This window comes from Nothoprocta perdicaria, unplaced genomic scaffold (assembly GCF_003342845.1).
Source record: "Nothoprocta perdicaria isolate Ctin4 unplaced genomic scaffold, notPer1 scaffold_11, whole genome shotgun sequence".
NCBI lineage: Eukaryota > Metazoa > Chordata > Aves > Tinamiformes > Tinamidae > Nothoprocta > Nothoprocta perdicaria.
The window spans coordinates 8,283,941-8,301,443 of NW_020454205.1; the positions used below are offsets into that span (position 1 = coordinate 8,283,941).

Sequence of the window (17,503 nt, forward strand, 5' to 3'; positions counted from 1 at the left end):
CTGAGCACAAAAGGCAGGTGTGCATGATGTGTAGTGAATGTGCAGGTTGTCGGCTGATTGCCCTGCTTAGTGTAGTGTGATGGGGGCTCTTACTATTAACAAAGCACCTGCAAGTGGTGCCTTACTTTTTGCTGGCCTCATAAGTGAGGTTAGAGGTTACCTGTCATGCCAGTCAGGACATCTTTGTGTTTATATCACTGGAAAATATCAGAGGATTTTTATTTATTTTTAATTATTTTTTTGCCTAATGTAACAGTACATATTACTCAAGTCATAGTGAATAACTTCCTCTGATGTATTTGTAGCCTCATATGTTAGCGGTAAATGTGCGTTCCATAAACAGATTTAAAATTACGTGCTTTCATACAGGGAAAAAGTGTTTCAGATAAAAACCTGTTAACTGAAGGACACTTTTTTTATTTTGAAATTATTTGTATTTTACTTGAAACTTTTGTAGTTAAAAGGTTGAACTATAATATATTCTAACATCAGTTCTCTTATTTGCATTGATCTGATTTATTCTTTATTATTTTTTAAGATTTTCTTTTTAATTTGACATAGACAAAAGAGTCGCTTGAAATTTAGCAAGCATCTTTTAAATAGCMTGAGAAGCATGGGAGAATTTCTAGAAAATTGTAGCTTGATTTTTCAAAATGAGCCTATGTGTTTTCAGCCTCTCTATGCTTTCACAAAATATGTAAGAGAAAGGCCAAGCTTTTCAGCTGATGACTTTTTTAAAGTTATTTTTCATTAAAATAGCAAACTATTATTGTCAAATCACAGTTAGCTTTATTCAGACTTTATTAAGCATATTTTAACATAGAAAATAGCAGTTTGTATTTGTCAGACTTTATTTGCTGTACTCAGTGTATACCAGGTTAAAGATATAGGGTGAAGCTTATGTAATTGTTTTTTTCCTCTAGTCTTGTCTCAATCAGCATCTCTACTGAATGAATACATTTTATTTTCTTATTTTTAAATCCCTCTAACATAAAGGGCCAGGGCCTTTCTGAAGTTAGAACAGTTGCCTGTTGAAAAGCAATTCTATAAAAATAGTATTTAAGTTTCCTCTAGAATACTATCAATAATTCACTAAGCAGATTTATCAGCTTCAATTCTGTGACTTTTTAGCTGTCCAATATGGTAATCGTGCTACGTTCATTTGACTGCTTTTATCACATCATCATTGCTATGAGTGCAAATAAAAATATAAAATAAAAAATGAAGCAAGGTACTGAGCTAGAACCCATTTGACTATTTTGTTGATTTTGTGTGATGCAGAGCAGAATCCATCTCACGCTTGCCTAGCTAGCTGTCACCTCTCCTGGGGGCTAATGGGAGTAATTTTCTTTGTGCCAGTGAAGGAAGCAAATAGAATCCCTTGACACAGAGCAAAGACTATGTGACGGGTAAGGAGGCCCAAATTTTCATATTCTTTTTTTCTTTTATTTTTCTTTTTCCATCTCCTCCTCCTCTTTTTTTTTTAATTTTCCCTGCCACGTATGATCATGTTTTGTCCATTTAAATTTGAAGGAATGCATTGCTTTGTAGTTTCCAATATTCAGTGCTACAGAACAACTTAGTCCTTTCAGAGGTCACTAAATTTTCCATCAGACTAACTTGCTCCTATGGCACAGAAATAATTTCTTTAACGAAACCTATTAAGTATCTCTTAATTAAAACCAAAGCTTTATTTCACTAAAGATTGCATTTCTTTGCACAACGAAATCTTCCAAACTGAACAATACGTGGGTAAATTCCCTTTGTGCACRATTATATGGAGAAACTGGTTATTAAAATCATTGATTTCTGAACAGCTCCCCTGTATAATCCAAGCTATTACATAACCCTCCAAGTACTTGGTTGCAGCCTGTTGTTTAGCCCATCCTGAGCTGTTTAGGAATATCTAAGGAACTTAGGATCTTTCTGTTGTATTTCTCCATTCCAGTGAAGAGCTGCTGACAGGTACAGGCTCTCCAGTGGCTGCTGGCCACCATGGTGGAAAGGTTACAGGTACCRAGGTCACCTGTAGCAAGGGGATGAGCTCTGGTGCTCCTCTGTGGGCTTCCTCTGGTTTCTCTTTAGGTGCTCACTGCATGTTGCCGAATTGCTGGCCTGTTTGTGCTCTGGCTTGTGAAGGAGTTCACTCATCTTAGAGATTCAATTAACCTTGTAATCAAAAAAGCAAAGAGAAAATTAGGAACTTAGATTTGACCAAAAGAGAAATGATGGTCATGAAGTCTGAAGGCTCTTCCTGCCACTGAAAGTGAAGTTCAGCTACTGGGGTGTCCACAGCGAGCAGATCATGACCCCTGCAGCATAAGTTCGGGTTTGACCTGAACAGCAGGAGCATCCCTGCATGTGAATGATGAACCACAGTGGGTGGCAGCCACGTCCCTTATGATGAGGCATCAAATGAGCTCACTGAGTGCTAAACCTGGGACACAGGAGTTCCCTTTCAATAAGATCCACTTCTGAGATACAGGAGTGAAAACCAACATTGAGGGTTCTGCAAGCACCCCTAGGGATGTTGCTAGCCTTAAACCTGGCAGGCTGGTCCTAGCAGTCACAGAAAGTAGAAACGAGCAGAAAAAATAATCAGTAGAGCTAGTGCAAAGAGGGGCTTCTCATGTTCAGAGATAGCTAGAAACGATGAATCTTTAGGTTCCAAAACGTGCAAGGTAGGTCCTCTGACATCATGGATGCACAATCACCAAGAAGGGGTCAAGGTGCACCAGATGGTTCCGAAGGCCTTGAAGTTTTGTTGGCATCACGGTAGGCAAAGCCTCCCTGTGAGGTTGCTGCCCGACACAACCACCAACCGACCTGCAAGCCTTTGTGCTTCACGTGACAACGGGAACCACTTCCAGAGATGGCCTCACATCCTCTCATACCTTGCAGCTTGCCCCAACCCCTTCCAGACAGGAGTCTCCCAGAAAATACATGTTTGTTTTTTTTTAAGAAAGGAGATCTAAATAAGACCTGTGAAAACAGAAATTAAATTGCACAAAAACATAGTTGTTACTTCTCATTATATAAGTTTTCCATCCTTAGTCTCTTGCCTTTGGATAGAATAAGAAAGTGACATAAAGCATCTACCAATTCATTTCCCGTTTTTTCTTTTTTCATACATATTGCTGCTTATAAATGATATTAGTAAGAGTAGCTCTTTGAAGCATAACTTTTTTTTTTCCCCTTGGGATTTGCAGCCTGTCATAAGTATAACTTCATTTTTTATAAGACAGTTCATTATGGTAGTTGTGGAGGATTCAGTCTTCATTTTCTTGGGATAAGTTCTGACACCAATTCCATGTGCACCGTTTAAAAGGCAACGAGTAGTGACTCAGCTCTCGCAGGCTTCTGTTTGTGTAAAAATRAGTGAGTGGTGCTGGGACATCTGATATTAATACCATGCTTTATCACTCWCTGCTGCTAAGTTCCCTTCCCTTCTCTGCTCCCTCCAGAACAGTATAAATAGCAGAATTACTCGGCAGTTTGGGTTTGGAGAGTTCAGAGGCAATGAACTRTAGTCTGTGTTTACAACCCGCTCTTTTCAGCGAGAAGGGCACTAACAGAGTCRGTGCTGGGGTGCTGCTGCAGAGTTCAATTTTATTTTTTGTGTGTGCAGTCAGAGTTGTCAAAGGAGTTATATATCATTAAGACATTAACAAACTAACAGTTATTGCTGTAGGTGTTCACTGTAGGTATGCACTCATTGGTGTCTAAAGGACGTCCTTAAAGGTGGTGAGATGTAGAAGGAGGGGGAAAAACCACTTCTGTGGACCTTTGAACATAGGATTGCTTTTCAGAGGAGGTGGTGGCAATGGCAAAGTCTTGGTGAYGTGGGAAATATTTGGACTAACTGTAGCTAAGATTGCCAAGTAAGCAGGGACACAAGGCACTCCGAGCCTCATCCGTAGCGAGACATCTCAGTGACGGCTCTGAATCAGGATAGTTTTTGTTTTGCTCTTGAATTTTTGCAAGTGTTTGAGGTTTTTTATGGAAAGTGTTCTAGGGAAGGCAGCATGTTATGCAAACAAAATTCMTCTGTTACTACAATTTTGACTAAACTTCAACAAAATAACAAACCTAATACCTGTTGAGAGTCYATATGTAATCATATATGATCCTTTCTTCATTGCAAACAGTGACGGTGAATTTATAAAGTAATCAAGATTCTAGATATAATAATGGAGTTGATTTTGAAAAAATGCGTTTTGTACATGAATCAAATCTAATTTGTTGCTTCTCTTACCATTTGCTCCATCCTACATAATTTTGTTCGGCTGGATGGTTGCGCTGAGGTCAGTGAAATTTTGAGTAGGCAAAAAAAAAACCCAAAACATTTTTTCTCTGCTTATTTCATAAAGTAAATGGTGAGAAAAGCAWGGTAACTTTAAGCTAGGTTGGCAAACGTGCTTCCAGAAGTTTATTCCCTGGTGGCAGCATAGTTTTAGGAGACTGCTSTCCCCCCTGCCCAGCTACTGCCTCACGCTGCAGCTCCCTGCCTCTCAGCTGTGAGCTGTTTTTTAATTTGGATCATTTAACTGATTGGACTTTACAGAAAGCCATACAAGAAATGGATTAGTGGGCCGAGGAGGATCAAGGTGGCAAGCTGCTGTGGATAGGTCCTCTTATGTCAGGCCGAGTGGTGAGGAAATGATGGGATACAACTTCATGCCGAGTAAGAGATCCTTTGCTTGAAGCCCTCCTTATGTTKAACTGTTGTAATGGTAGCCAGATAGTGGATAACTTTTCATTTCTAGTTCCTTGTCCAAGAAAAGCAGCAGTAGTTAATACAGAACACTGAAAATCRGTGCTAGTAAGGGCTGTTGTGATCTGCCTGCTGCCTGGAGGGAAAAGGATGGCTCTGGTTTTGATTAGCAGCTTCCATTTCCCTTTCCTTCCTTCAGTACTTTTCTTATTGCTCCAAAAGAGCTTCAGAAGTTTGGTGGCCTCCTCAGAGTTGTACTTRAACGTAGTGTTGATGAGCCCCAGGAGCGACCTGCTCAAGGACTCCTGTCCGAATGAGCTGCTGCATCATGAAAGGCTGCTCAAAGGGTAAGAGACTTGATACTGAATCCTTTCAGGGCAATTAAGTAAGCTGTCATCCAAGGGCAGAACTTTCTGGCATCACTTTGGATCACCCTTCCTTGGAGGCACATGACTTAGAGATACAAAGTTGAAGCTCCAGAAGGCAGGAGGCCAACCACCCSAGCAGGGACCCAGCTGCAGGTATCCTCACGTGCAGGAGGGGTCTGCACTTCCATTACCTTAGAGACCCATCCTGTAGATGGGGAGCAATTCAGCTAAGAAAAGGTGCCGCTTCTTCAGATCAGGTCTACTGAGCAAATCAGCATTAACTATGATCAGGTCTGGGCACTGAACTCAGGCRGGGACTTGTATTTAAGAGTTGACAGCCTGGAACTAGGCCTTGTGCTTWGTATCACCAGGAAAGGTTGTATTGAACATTTTTTTACATATGTGATCATAAAAGGAATCGCTTGATTCTTGTGCTAGCTTAAAACCCAAACTATTTGACTTGAGAATAAGTCAGATAGTGATAGGAGGCATCCATTTTATTCCCTGCAAAACTAGTGTGTTGCTCCTTTTCTGGTGAAAAGGGTCCCACTGAAGGATTTCTCCCTACCTGTTGAGGCTTGGCTCTCCTCTTCAGCAAGTCTCGTCTACGGGCCTTACTTCAGGCATTTGAATACTGCCACTGATGTGAATGCACCAGTCTTGTGCTCTGCTTAAGCCTGGAATATAGTGCCTTCCTCTGAGGAAATCTCACTGCCATTTTCCTGTTTGGACGGTGGGAAAAGGTTTTGGGCAGGTTCAGTCTGCTCTGTGATTTGATGGGCTGCCTGTTCTGGCTGGACCTGCCATCAGGTCCTGCATGAGAGCTCTGAACTGTTGCCTATGACAGAGGTGTAAGATTTTAACTGCTAAATTGGAGATGACGGAGTCAACTTCCACTGTCACTTTCTTGAGCTCACAAGTGCTCTGAAATAAGTGTTACACCTTGACAGTGGGAAAGTTCATTTCTCTGTTATAAACCCAGTCTAAGAATTGGAAGACTGGAATTTGCATTAGATTAAAGTCCCTTCAGCTACTTAACCCTTTCTGGTATTATTTTATGTGTTAATACTAAGCAGGGGGGGAAAAAAAGCTTTTTTTTTTTCGGTTATTTTCACTGACTTGACTCGAGGCAATAGTGACTTGATTAAAATTTCCTAGAACAAATGTTTTTCTTCCTGCCCTGCATCTCAGTTCGTAGTGAACCTATGCGGAACTTGGCCCGTTAACTTCAAAAACAGCCTGTGATCTCACCAAACAATGTTCCTGGTCCTTTGAAAATGGATATGTGGTAATAATATAGGGAGGTTTTCAGTTTGTATCCAAGAGCCTCATTTCTAGCACATGTGCTAATGGAAGTGAGAAGCTGTTGTTAGCCAAGAGAAAGTATAGAAAGGATCTAGAAAAATCTTTGTACAGTTCTGCCTTTTGGACTCGTTTGCAATCTAAAATTCTTTATTTGGGTTTCATTTTTTTCTGAGTTACTGCCAACCATTTTGATGCAAAACTACTTAGCCACTTTGCAATATGTGTGCAGGTGATTTCTGATATAGAAGCTACCTGGTATATGTATATACCAGATGTAAAAAAAATGATATAGGTATAAATTCCTACAGATAACTATATGTACTCTTATGGTAGTATTTGCAAATTAAAAGCCTTAATGACCATCCAACCCTGCCTAAGTGCTTTTAAGAGCATAAGGTTTTGGTCATGTAAATGAGTTCTGCAAACACTGTGCTTGCAGCAAGCCAACTGCTCCAAATCCAGTGTCCCCGAGCRTGCACTTAAAATAGTAAATGTGACACAAGTGTCCTCAGCAAAACCAGTAGTCATGTGGGCAGTTTCTGCAGGGTAGTAATATTGTAATGCAAGCTCATACAGTTTGTCCTGCAGAGGTTTGTTTAGGTACAAACTCTTCTTTTTGATTTAATCAAAATCATTTTGCTAGAACAACCTTCAGCTTTTCATATTTTTGTGCCGGGGAAGGGCACCGAGTCTGGGAGGTGGGAGGAAAACCTGCAAAACTCAAGCTCTAGAAATACTGAAATGGATGATGATAACAACAAAAGCCCCTGCAAAGCTTGCAAAGGTTTTTTKGGGGGAACTAGGGGTTGCCAGAGGAACATTTTGCCCTTTATAAAAGATTCATCCATCACTCAAGTGCCGCTCCTGAAAAATAAAATGCAGTAGGCTTGACTTGAGGAGGCTTAATTTGTGCATCTGCAGCTTTCAGGTACAGTTGTAAGACCACAATGTGCAATGCTTAGACTTGAATTCTTTCCAGATGTTTCTTCCATAATATTATTTGTGTCTGTAGTAGTCCATATGCTTCTCTATTCTTGATGTAGGTAATACTGCAAATAACAAGAAAATGCCATTGAGATTTATTTGGCACTTGAAATGCGTGACTGTGCTTACAAAATTCTAGTCATGATAAAGTCCTTAGAGAGGCATCTAGGCCCTGGTAAGCAATAATTTTTCACCTGATACCTTTAATCTGATGACTTTTTTATTGTTTGGCTGTTGATTGCTTTTTCAGTTTTATGCAAAATATGCCTTTATTCAGTGTAAAGTGTGCCTTAAATTTTATAAGTACAGTGTTTCTGCTCTTTCATTAAACCAATTTTTTTTTAATGACAGGTGAGTAAGCCTATGCACATTGCCTGTGTTTTCATAATCAGTAAAGTTTTGCAAACAAATTGTTTAATTGGGCAACAATTTTTCTCTCTTTTTTCTTTTATTTTTCAAATCTGGTAGCCAATATGTAGTCTAGTTTCTAGCAGCAAACTGATGGGCTGCACAGTCTCTAGCCCAAGCTGCTGGTGATGGGGAGCTGTGATGTCCCAACCCAAGCTCCAAGAAACACCCCTAGTAAGCACCAGATTTCCCTCTGTTTTCATAGAACGTTGCAGCCCTGATTAGAATGGGGCTTTTGCTGGCAGCGACCACCGCATATAAGCGCTTCCATTGTGCTATTTTCTACTTTTCCAAGCATTTATTTTACCAAAAGCAATTTTYCTGCTGCTTGTGTACCCACTTTTCTAAGTGTTAAAATTAAATAATGCTGTGTTAATTGTGCAAGACTGCAAGTGCACCTCAAAAAGGAGGGCAGTGGAAATACCCAGCGATAAGCTTTGAAGTTCAGCAAAAGTTTTCATGATTGCCATGTACAGAGCAAGAGCTGAAACTTGATTCAGTGAACAGAGCTACCAAAACCTTTCAGGATGTTTCTCCAGCACCTGCTGGGTTTCTGCACCAAACATCTACCAGTGTAGGCTGTAATGGGGCAGGCAGGGATTTATGGTTGAAATTTATGAAATCACTAAGATGAGAAAAGAACAAATGCAGCTGGATTCGTGGAGATTCAGTTTTCTCTTTGCCTTTGGATATTGTAAATGATAACAAATACTCTTTTTGGCAGTGGTATGTGGACAGCTTGTCTAGGATGTATAGGAAAAATATCCTTTTGTGAGGATGAGGTCTGAGAAAGTCCCAGTCCTTGTGTGCTGGGAAAGAGGGTTTGCTCGCTGCCAGGTACATTTTGGAGACATTAGCTGCTGTTTCTGGCCGAGGACCTTACCATTTGGTTCTTTCTCTGACCGAGTGATACTGCCCATGTTTGATACTAGGAGGTTCCAAAAATGCATCACCAGATAAGTTAGTGGGGAAGTGAGGTTAAGGAGTCTGCTCCTGACATGGGTGCTGACTGTTGTAGACCTGTGGTCAGAGTGAGGACATCCCTGAGCATCCCATAAGCTGGTATCTCAAATTCCCTCAGGTGTCACAGCTATGCTACTATAGTCATGCTCTAGTTGGAAGGGTTTGAAGTCTAGTCCATTATGATTGACTGCTAATATGTCTGGCAGATGTTACTTGTTCCATTAAAAAGAAAGTGTTTTTTTGTTTTTTTTTTGTTTTGTTTCTCCCTCCCTCTTAGGTGGAACGTATTGGGTATTCAAGGAGCCTTACTTAGCCTCTTTGTGGAGCCAATTTACTTCTCTAGCATCATCTTGGGGAGTTTATATCATGGGGATCATCTATCCAGAGCCGTATACCAGAGGATAGCAGAGATAGAAGATCTACCACCTCTTTATACACTCAACAGACCTTTACTTAGTGGCAAGTATCTAATGGAGAAGGCCGTACGGGTAACTAAGTCTGTTCCAGTAGCATTGTGATTTTGCACTTCTCAAAAACCTTGCAAATTATGTACTGTGAGTAAATTGCTTTGTGGTTACAACACAGAAGCYACGGTCCAAACTTAAATCAGATGTTCAGTCAGAAGCACAGAGGGCAAGGAGTCTTCATGAGTTAGGAGGTCCCAGAAAGAATTGGGGTGTCATCCTTTTTATGTGGTTTCATGTAATTGCTGTCTGGAATGTGTGCTAGTGACACATGAGGCAGGTTGAAAGCCTGGGCTTAGAAAAATCACTTCCCCAATACAGAACAGCTTTAGATGTCACCGTTTCTTCTCTTGCCCTTGCAGATATTTGTTGAACGGCTGCATCATTTAGCAGTGCCCTAAGATACATACATTTGAGTCACAATTTCTAGCTCAATAGSCAACTGAAAATGGATGGAGAGAACTTCTCGGCTGCAGYTGGTTGTCTTTCCTTTCTGTCCTCAATTTCTGATGGATGCAGCTTTGGCTSTAATTAGCATGGCACCCAACTTGTTTGCATGACCAATTATTGTAATACTTTCATTTCTACTTGGTAGTTTAATGCTGCCTTCAGAGAAGGTGGCACATCCTTTAGGAAGGTTTTCACAGAGCATTAAATGTCTCTGACCAACACCAAGACAGCAATCCCCAGCAGGTGCAGGTGGCGGGTGTCTTCTGCAGCTGCTATGGAGCCTATAAGTTCTCTTCTTCAGTTTTGTGATGGTTTTGGAAACCAGTGGGGAGAAGAAGAAAGGCAGCATTTGAATTGGCAGATCTTCTCTTYTAGTTGAGCCATGACCTAAAGGAAAGCTCTTTAAAATAAAACTACTAGTTACAGTAATATGGMAGTTTCAAAACCCAACTCTCTTATCCTCCTTATCATTGTGTGCACTGCTTTGTTCTGTAGAGCTTGGCTTCTGACGTGTGTGTGTTTATTTTCCAGGGGGATAAATACAGTATTTTAAAGCATGTATAAAGTATGACATGAATTTTACAAATAGATGTAGGGAGGGGGGAGGAGGAATATCAAACAGCCAGCAAGTCTTTAGAAAAGAAAGTACAATAAGGATGCACGGAACCCAGGACACGCTAAAATGTTAGGTGATGGATCTGTCCATGTATTAATGTGTAAGAAAGAGTTACAGTAGTTGTAATTCCACATATACAACTTGTTTATCAGCATAGCAGGAGATTAGCAGCATAGTTGGGAGAAATTTTTATCAATTCTTCAAAATAGCAGCTTGCGTAGGGCAAGTTCTGTGTTGTTTTCAGAGCATTTGATGGCACCTTGACTTCTTAAAAGTCAAAGCTGAAAAAATGTCTTCATCTCTTTGATGTGAAATAGTATTGTCTGTTTTAAAAGTTTGGTGGGGTTTGTTTGTTTTTTACTGAGAGGATTAGGCTTCAAAGTCTGTATTCTTATTCCTGCTAGTGGATTCACGTGRGCAACTTTTGTTGCTACAGGTTCACTCTTTCTTTTGCACCTTGTACGGGAGGTTCCTATTTGGAAATACTGTTGAAGCACCAAATCTTCATTGCTCCTGATCCTATATAGGCAATTCTGTAATAATAGCTTATTTCTAATAGGGAGATGAAATGAAATAATGTCTGTTTATTTATGATATTTTGCCTTTCCCCACTGTTTCACCTATTTATCAGAGAAACCACTAAAGACTGAGTTTTCTTTTTTGCTCTTCTAAGATTATTTTTATGTCTGCAGGGACAGTTACACTGAGTTAAGGTCAGGCTGAGTTATTGTTATCTATTGTCCTGTCAAAATTGACTTTGCATCAAATATTCTTTCTCTATAAAGGATTTTCTGCCTATACTTCCTCTTTTTTTCTTTTATTTTTCTTTTTAATAAGCTAAATAAGTTAAATATGCACATGCAAAGCAGCTGCTGTGCAATTAATGAATGCAGGAAACCCGTATGTTGGCAGAAAAGTCCTGCCCAAGATCAGCTCCTGAGAATCCATAGTACAGAGAGATCATAAGTTTCACCAAACAAAAAAAAAAAAAGAGAGGACTTTTCAGTCTGAGAGAGGACAGGTAGTATTCTTCTGAATTTTTAGAGTAATCTGAAAAGGGACCTTTTTTGGATTAAGTTTTGAAAGTGTGATTGGTAAATCAGCAGACAGGAAAATACTGGTATGCAGGACATCCTGCACAGATTCTTTTGGGAGTCATTGGTGGAGATTGGCACGAACATGTTTCTGAGCACAGAAAAAATACAGGAACAGAACTTGGCAAATTTAGAAAATGAGCCCTTGAAAATCCGTGATAGAAGAAGTTTTTATATAAAAAGGAAAGCTTTTCTATAGCACAGGCAATTAGTATGAGGAGAAGTTCGTTAAATGTCTGTCTTAGTGTTCCCATTGCTGGTGTCCATCATTCCCTTCTTTCCAGGAAGGCTGCTAAGCAGAAACAAGCAGTAGTCTCTGCTTGTCTGGACAGTGCATTTTTCCTTACCTTTGATTAAAACATTTAACACAGTCTAACTTCTCCCTTTTTTGAGGTCTAGTCAGTTAATACAGTTTCTTCTGCCTGCAGTGTCCTGTTTCTTACTGGTATGTTGTCAGAAATAAAGTTGTTGGGGGTTATGACCAGTTCCTAGTGCTACTGGCATGGTCCTTCTCCCTTTTGTTTCTTGGATGAAACATCCTGGAGCGACATCCTATGTGCCAATTACCCATCACCAGCATAAAAACTGTTTAAGTAAGACTGAGGTAAGGCCTATCTAGGCTAGTACTACTCTCTCACCACTAGTTACGTGGTGAAAAATAGAAACAAATGGTAAGCCTGTAGAGATGCTTCCAGAGAACAGCGGGAGTAACGTGGATCTTTCACCYGTAGATCTTAATGAATCTTGCACGCCTGAACTCCTGTATATGCTTGTTGGACTGYTATGAACTCCTTAGCATTCAAGTGTCTTCACTGAGGTGCTCCATAGGATGTCTGAAGACATGTGCAGTGGAATTTCTTTTCTGCTGATATAATTAGATGTTCCTTAATCCTTTGCTCAAAAGGAGCAATAGGCAGTTTTCCCATATCATTCACATTGTGTTGTTCAATTTTCTAGACTCCTATGTTTTCAGTAGTTTTCTTTTTTTTTTTCCCCACATAAAGTCTTTGTGCACTTTGTTGTGCACAAGGTGTCTTGTATGGAAGCCAAAGACTGTTTTTCCATAGTCTTTTTGAGTTAGAACTGTGCAGGCCCTAGAAAGCAAAACAAGGCAGCAGTATTGGTTTCTGTGGTGGCATTGTAATGTTCTCTTTTGTTCCGTATTCCTTTAAATAATTATTTCTAATATTTCCTTTGCTTTTTTAATTTTTAAATGCTTAACTTTTTAAAATAATTTTAATGATCATTAACCTGGCATTTTGATAGAACTGAGTATTAGAAACCACTATCTGATACCTAAACACTCGTGGCCAGCTCCAAGTTCATCACTTTTTATGTAAAATTGATGTTTTTCTTTTCTTGCCTGATGTGTACTTCCTTATATCTATCTAAAATAAATTTCACCTGCTGTTTTATTGCCCAGTGACTCAAACAGCTCAAAAATGCTGTAGGAGCACCTTATTGTACTCCAAAGTATTTGTGGGCTTTAATTTGGAAGTCAGGCTATATTTGCACTTTGGATCTCAAAGTGTGTAGGTACCTTGTAGAGGTCTGATAGGACCTTTTTTCACCAATATTTAGGGGAACTGAGCATACCCCTGTTCTGAATTTGGTACCATGGCCTCACGGGGGGAAGGCACCCTCTTGTCACTCCTTTTATCTCATATTTTGCTAGGAAAATGCGCAGAAGAAGCATTTATTGTGGTGACTGATGTGCCTATAAATTATAACGGGAAAGGATTTTGAGGTTGCAGCCATGACCTTGTAAGCTGGAGGAGCCACCTCCACCAGGGCTGCACTACAAGAGCTGGGGAGTCATTCAGGTCAGGGTTAGGCACAAAATGTCAGGCATCAATGTAGGACCTTGTAAAGACATCTCATGAACATGCATCAACCCTCTTCTGGAAAACTGCGGCCTGCGTTATCTTTTTTTTTTTTCATACAAAAATATGTCTTTCAACAGAGCCTTTGGTGATTTTGGCAGTTTCCATGGTATCTAACCCTTCTGTTCGCGTTTGTGTTTTTCAGCCCTCTTTCTCTTTTCAAATGAAATTTTTCTATGGGCTCTGTCCTCAAAAAATTATCAGCCTGGATTATTTTTGTAAGCACGGGAACAAGGAAGCTGTGACCTTTGCTTTCATGTGTTAGACCCAATTATAATAATATCCACAAACAAATTCTGAGTGGTGTTCTTGAAATACTGAGGCTACACCTGTTTCCAAAGGAGGATAAAATATTTTCCTTTCTGTCCGATTTTTTTCTTAGTTTACTAGTATCACCTTCATGCTGTGATCACATTTAGATTTTGAGGGAGAAGTTATGATCCCCCTTAAGTGTCATCTTAAGTGTCATCAGAAGATGCTTTTCTGTTGAGATGACCTTTATTGCCTGTTTGGGCTGCCTTTGGGCCTCTCTGCCTTCAGAGACTCCTGTAGCATCTCTCCAAGATTTAGACATATAACCAAGCAACTGAACAAGGTGGTGGTATTTAAGCTTATTTGAAATTGAGTCCATCTAAGCACTTTTTTAATTAATACAGCAAAATAACCTAAAGAATGTGATTATATATTTGCCATGGAAATGTAACATGTACTTGAGTGTCCAGCTTCCTTGTCTTTGTTGGCAAATCCCATCTGTGGCATTCACCATGCGAACAAGCYCTATACTAGGTGTAAACTATTATTTACTGAAATAGAGGAATTCACCAAAGAAAAAATTAAGGCAACTGATTTTCTGGAATGGAATGAGTGGTCTTTAAAGGGGGGAAAAAAGCTCTTTGGCAGTGCTTCATGAATAATATCTGATCACTTTACTTCTTCAGTAGTGTATAAAACGAAAGCCAAGGTAAGCACAGAGAGATTTTTTTAAGTTAAAGTTAAAAAAGTTAAAAAAGTAAGACCAACCCACTTGTGTTACAGCAGCAAATTTTAACCCCCTTCCCTCAGTAGTTTTCATAAATGGGTTGTGGGTGAAGAGTATTGTCACTCCAGCATCTTCAACAGATGGGTCCTTTCTGTGAACCTTCATGGAAATTCTCTGTGCCTTTTGAGAGTTGCTTGAAGAGGTCAGGTTCCTGATTTATAACCYGTTAGGTTTTCAATTTATAACCCTGAGGTTTTCAGGGAGCTATGTTGCCTGTGGGTGATAGCACGAGTCGTGATCCTCAGGCACAGCATGGTGGCCACATAGCGCGTGGCCCCGGAGGGCTCTGGGGCACTAATGCTGCTCCAGACAACATCCTCCAGGCCTCTTTTCACACTGGGATCACAGTTGCAGTTGCCTCGCTTCTCCATAGATGAAATGGTATTTGAGAGGTGCTGTAAAATTTCACACTGGAGCAAAGTAGCCTGGATTTTTCTCCTAAAACTTGGGTCCAGCAGATTAACATTTTTGGACATTTTAGGCCTGAGCGGGCAAAGCTTCACAGGTAGGTTAAGCGGGCAGATAATTGTAGCCTAGCCAGGTTAAAGCTGAAAGATTCGAGCGTCTGCTGGTTTTACTCTTTTGCCCAAGCTGCTAAGGTTGCAGTTTGCTTTGTCTAACTTGGGCACCCGCAGCATCGTTGCTGGTCTGGAAAGCAGAAGGAGATGCTTCAGCATCAGTGGGAAATGCCCTGTGCCAAGGAATGGCCAAGTAGGTCACATCCCCTGCCAAGGGCTCATTCTTTTGCAGTCTGTAAGGAGAGATCAGAAATAGGTGAAGAAATATCAAGACAGAATTGAGCATTGCTGGTTCCCAGCTTGCCTCTTGGGCACTGAGGCTTGCATCAAAGCTTGGCACTTTGCCCAGCAAATGGATCACAAAAAGGCTGCAGCAGGTTTGATATAGAACCTACTCTGCAAGACCAGACTGTCCTTGCCTCTTGATGAATGCTGAATGAGTTAGAAGTTCTGTGACAAAAATAACCTGTAGTAACCACTGTGCACCCAAATGTCTGCAAACACAAGGGAAAGGAAGAAATGAATTTCTAGGAAAAAATGAAATTCTTTGATTTTTCCACTTCCTAGTTGTTACTTTTCTGTGTTTTCAAGACAGTCCTTTGAAGGCAGTCAGACTTTTCTAGCAATAGATGGGAAGCTTTTAATGAAATTCATTTAAAATCAGTGTCACTCTAAAGCAAATGAAATGTTGACATGCTCCCACCTTGGTTTGTGAAGTAACAGGCCTCACTATTTCTTATGAAGGAAAAAAAATTGCAAAAGCACATTTTGGACACTTCTAAATATGTATGMTGTCTCCAGTTCAAGCTGCAGTGGGAATTTATTGGCCAAATTATAATTACGTATGTTAAGGCATTGCCAGGATTCATATTTTTATGGGAACTGTGATGGGATCTTTATTCATTTGGAATGAATTTAAGCACATACCTGAACTGCCACARCAATTCAGGGAAAAGAAAATGTTTAGGATATTACAACTGGCAAAACTTTGTTAAATCTGCTCTTTCCTGTATTTGGCTAGTGCCATTACCTAGTGTGTTTTGAGATCAGTGCTTTYTGGGCAGGAACAGAGCAACTTCATCTCATGCTTATCTGCAGTTCGATCCCTGGCTCATTTCTTTGTCCTATCAGCTAAGYCAGAGCCTCCTGAGAGGCTCTCACATGGCAAGACTCAATATTGCTTTCTGTGTGGAGCTCCTTGCTGCCCATCTCAGCCTAATTTCTCCCTGTCAAGCCCAAGGAGGTTTTCCCAGAGCTCTGGCCGTGCTCTGTTAGGAACTGCTGAATGAATGAGCGTCCTGGTCCCATGAGAAGGCAGTTTGCATGGCAAAATCCCTGAAATTATGTAAGAGTGCATCCTCATAATAAATAGGAGAAGGCTGTCATAATAGAAGAATTGCTTCTAAGACTGCCTAGCAATAAGTTTCCAGTAACACTGATGCTTGACCTATTCCCCATTAAAAAGAGCAGTCAGGAGTTCATAGACATTGTTGTCATCGACTAATCCTTTTCTTTTAGGTATCAGCAATGCAGAAGCCCGTCAGCCAGGGAAAGCACCAAACTTCAGCGTCAACTGGACAGTAGGAGACACTGGCCTGGAAGTTATCAACGCCACGACCGGCAAGGATGAGCTGGGCCGCGCGTCCCGCCTTTGCAAGCATGCTCTGTACAGCCGCTGGGTGCGCGTCCACGCTAAGGTACCACAGCTGCAAGGCTTTCTGCTTCAGCTCTGTTTGCAACAAAATACTGCCCGGCGTGCTGCTTTCTGTGCCCAAAAAGCACTTTCCGAGCCTGTTAGGAGCTTGGTGTTACCTGGTGTTAGGTGTCGCGCCGTGGAGCAGTGAAAAAGGATGATGTCTTTGGTTGGCTTATTTTTTAATTGTATAATATTCAGTCCCCGATGTAGGCAAGTATCTAGAAATTCCTGTTACTAGTAAGGAAGCAAAGGTTGTTAACTCCTTTGCTTATCATTTTAATTTATTTGGGAAGATGATCCCAATATGTTTGATTTTAGTTGAAGTGGGACTTCATTGTGCCCTTTTAGGAAGGCAAGATACCAGGAAGAATCAGTATCAGGTGCTTTATCGATGTCTAGATTTCTTCTATCAAAGCAAGCTGATGATCCAGGGAACAAAAAAAAAAAAAAAAAAACAGGATTTCTCTCTCACATGATTTTGTTTCTTGATCCCCACAGCTTTCATCCAGCTTACGCTCGAAGATCCCCAAGCCTAACCTGTACCACGACACGAAGCAAGGAGCCGCTGAGTATCAAACTGCCAAAGAGTGTTTGTTCAAGGCGTTCCTGAAGGCAGGACTTGGAGCCTGGGTGGAGAAACCTATAGAGCAGGATCAGTTTTCTCTTACTGTCTAATTCACAGACTGCACATCACTTTGGAAAGGAGGCTGTTCTGGAAATCCTGGTGTCCAGCATCCCTTTCTGGCCATCTTTACAGCAGACAAAACATCTTTTTACTGTTTTTTTTATTATTTTTTAATTTGATTTCATTTCTCTCTCTCTCTCTCTCTCTCTCTCTCTCTCTCTCTCTCTTTTCCTTTTTTTTTTAACTTAACTTGTACATATTTCTGTTTTGCCTAAGTATTGAAACCTGATGATGATCTGATACGTAATTCTATATTTTGTTATGGAAAAGTCATTTTTGGTGTATTTCTAGAAATGCTTCTACTGTACGAAGTTGG

General features: G+C 40.4%; 1 protein-coding gene across 2 annotated transcripts in view; it reads left to right on the forward strand.

The window, feature by feature from the left end:
• Positions 1-17,288, forward strand: part of ADARB1 (adenosine deaminase, RNA specific B1) — a 63,519-nt gene extending 46,231 nt beyond the window's left edge. The window contains exons 9-12 of one of the 2 annotated variants that reach the window (XM_026048802.1): positions 1,365-1,409; positions 9,020-9,201; positions 16,325-16,503; positions 17,001-17,288. In XM_026048802.1, coding sequence (XP_025904587.1) covers positions 1,365-1,409; positions 9,020-9,201; positions 16,325-16,503; positions 17,001-17,177 — 583 coding nt within the window. In that variant the 3' untranslated portion in view covers positions 17,178-17,288. The remainder of the gene's footprint in view (positions 1-1,364; positions 1,410-9,019; positions 9,202-16,324; positions 16,504-17,000) is intronic. The other variant, XM_026048811.1, reaches the window with a different exon arrangement.
• Positions 17,289-17,503: the final 215 nt, after the last annotated feature.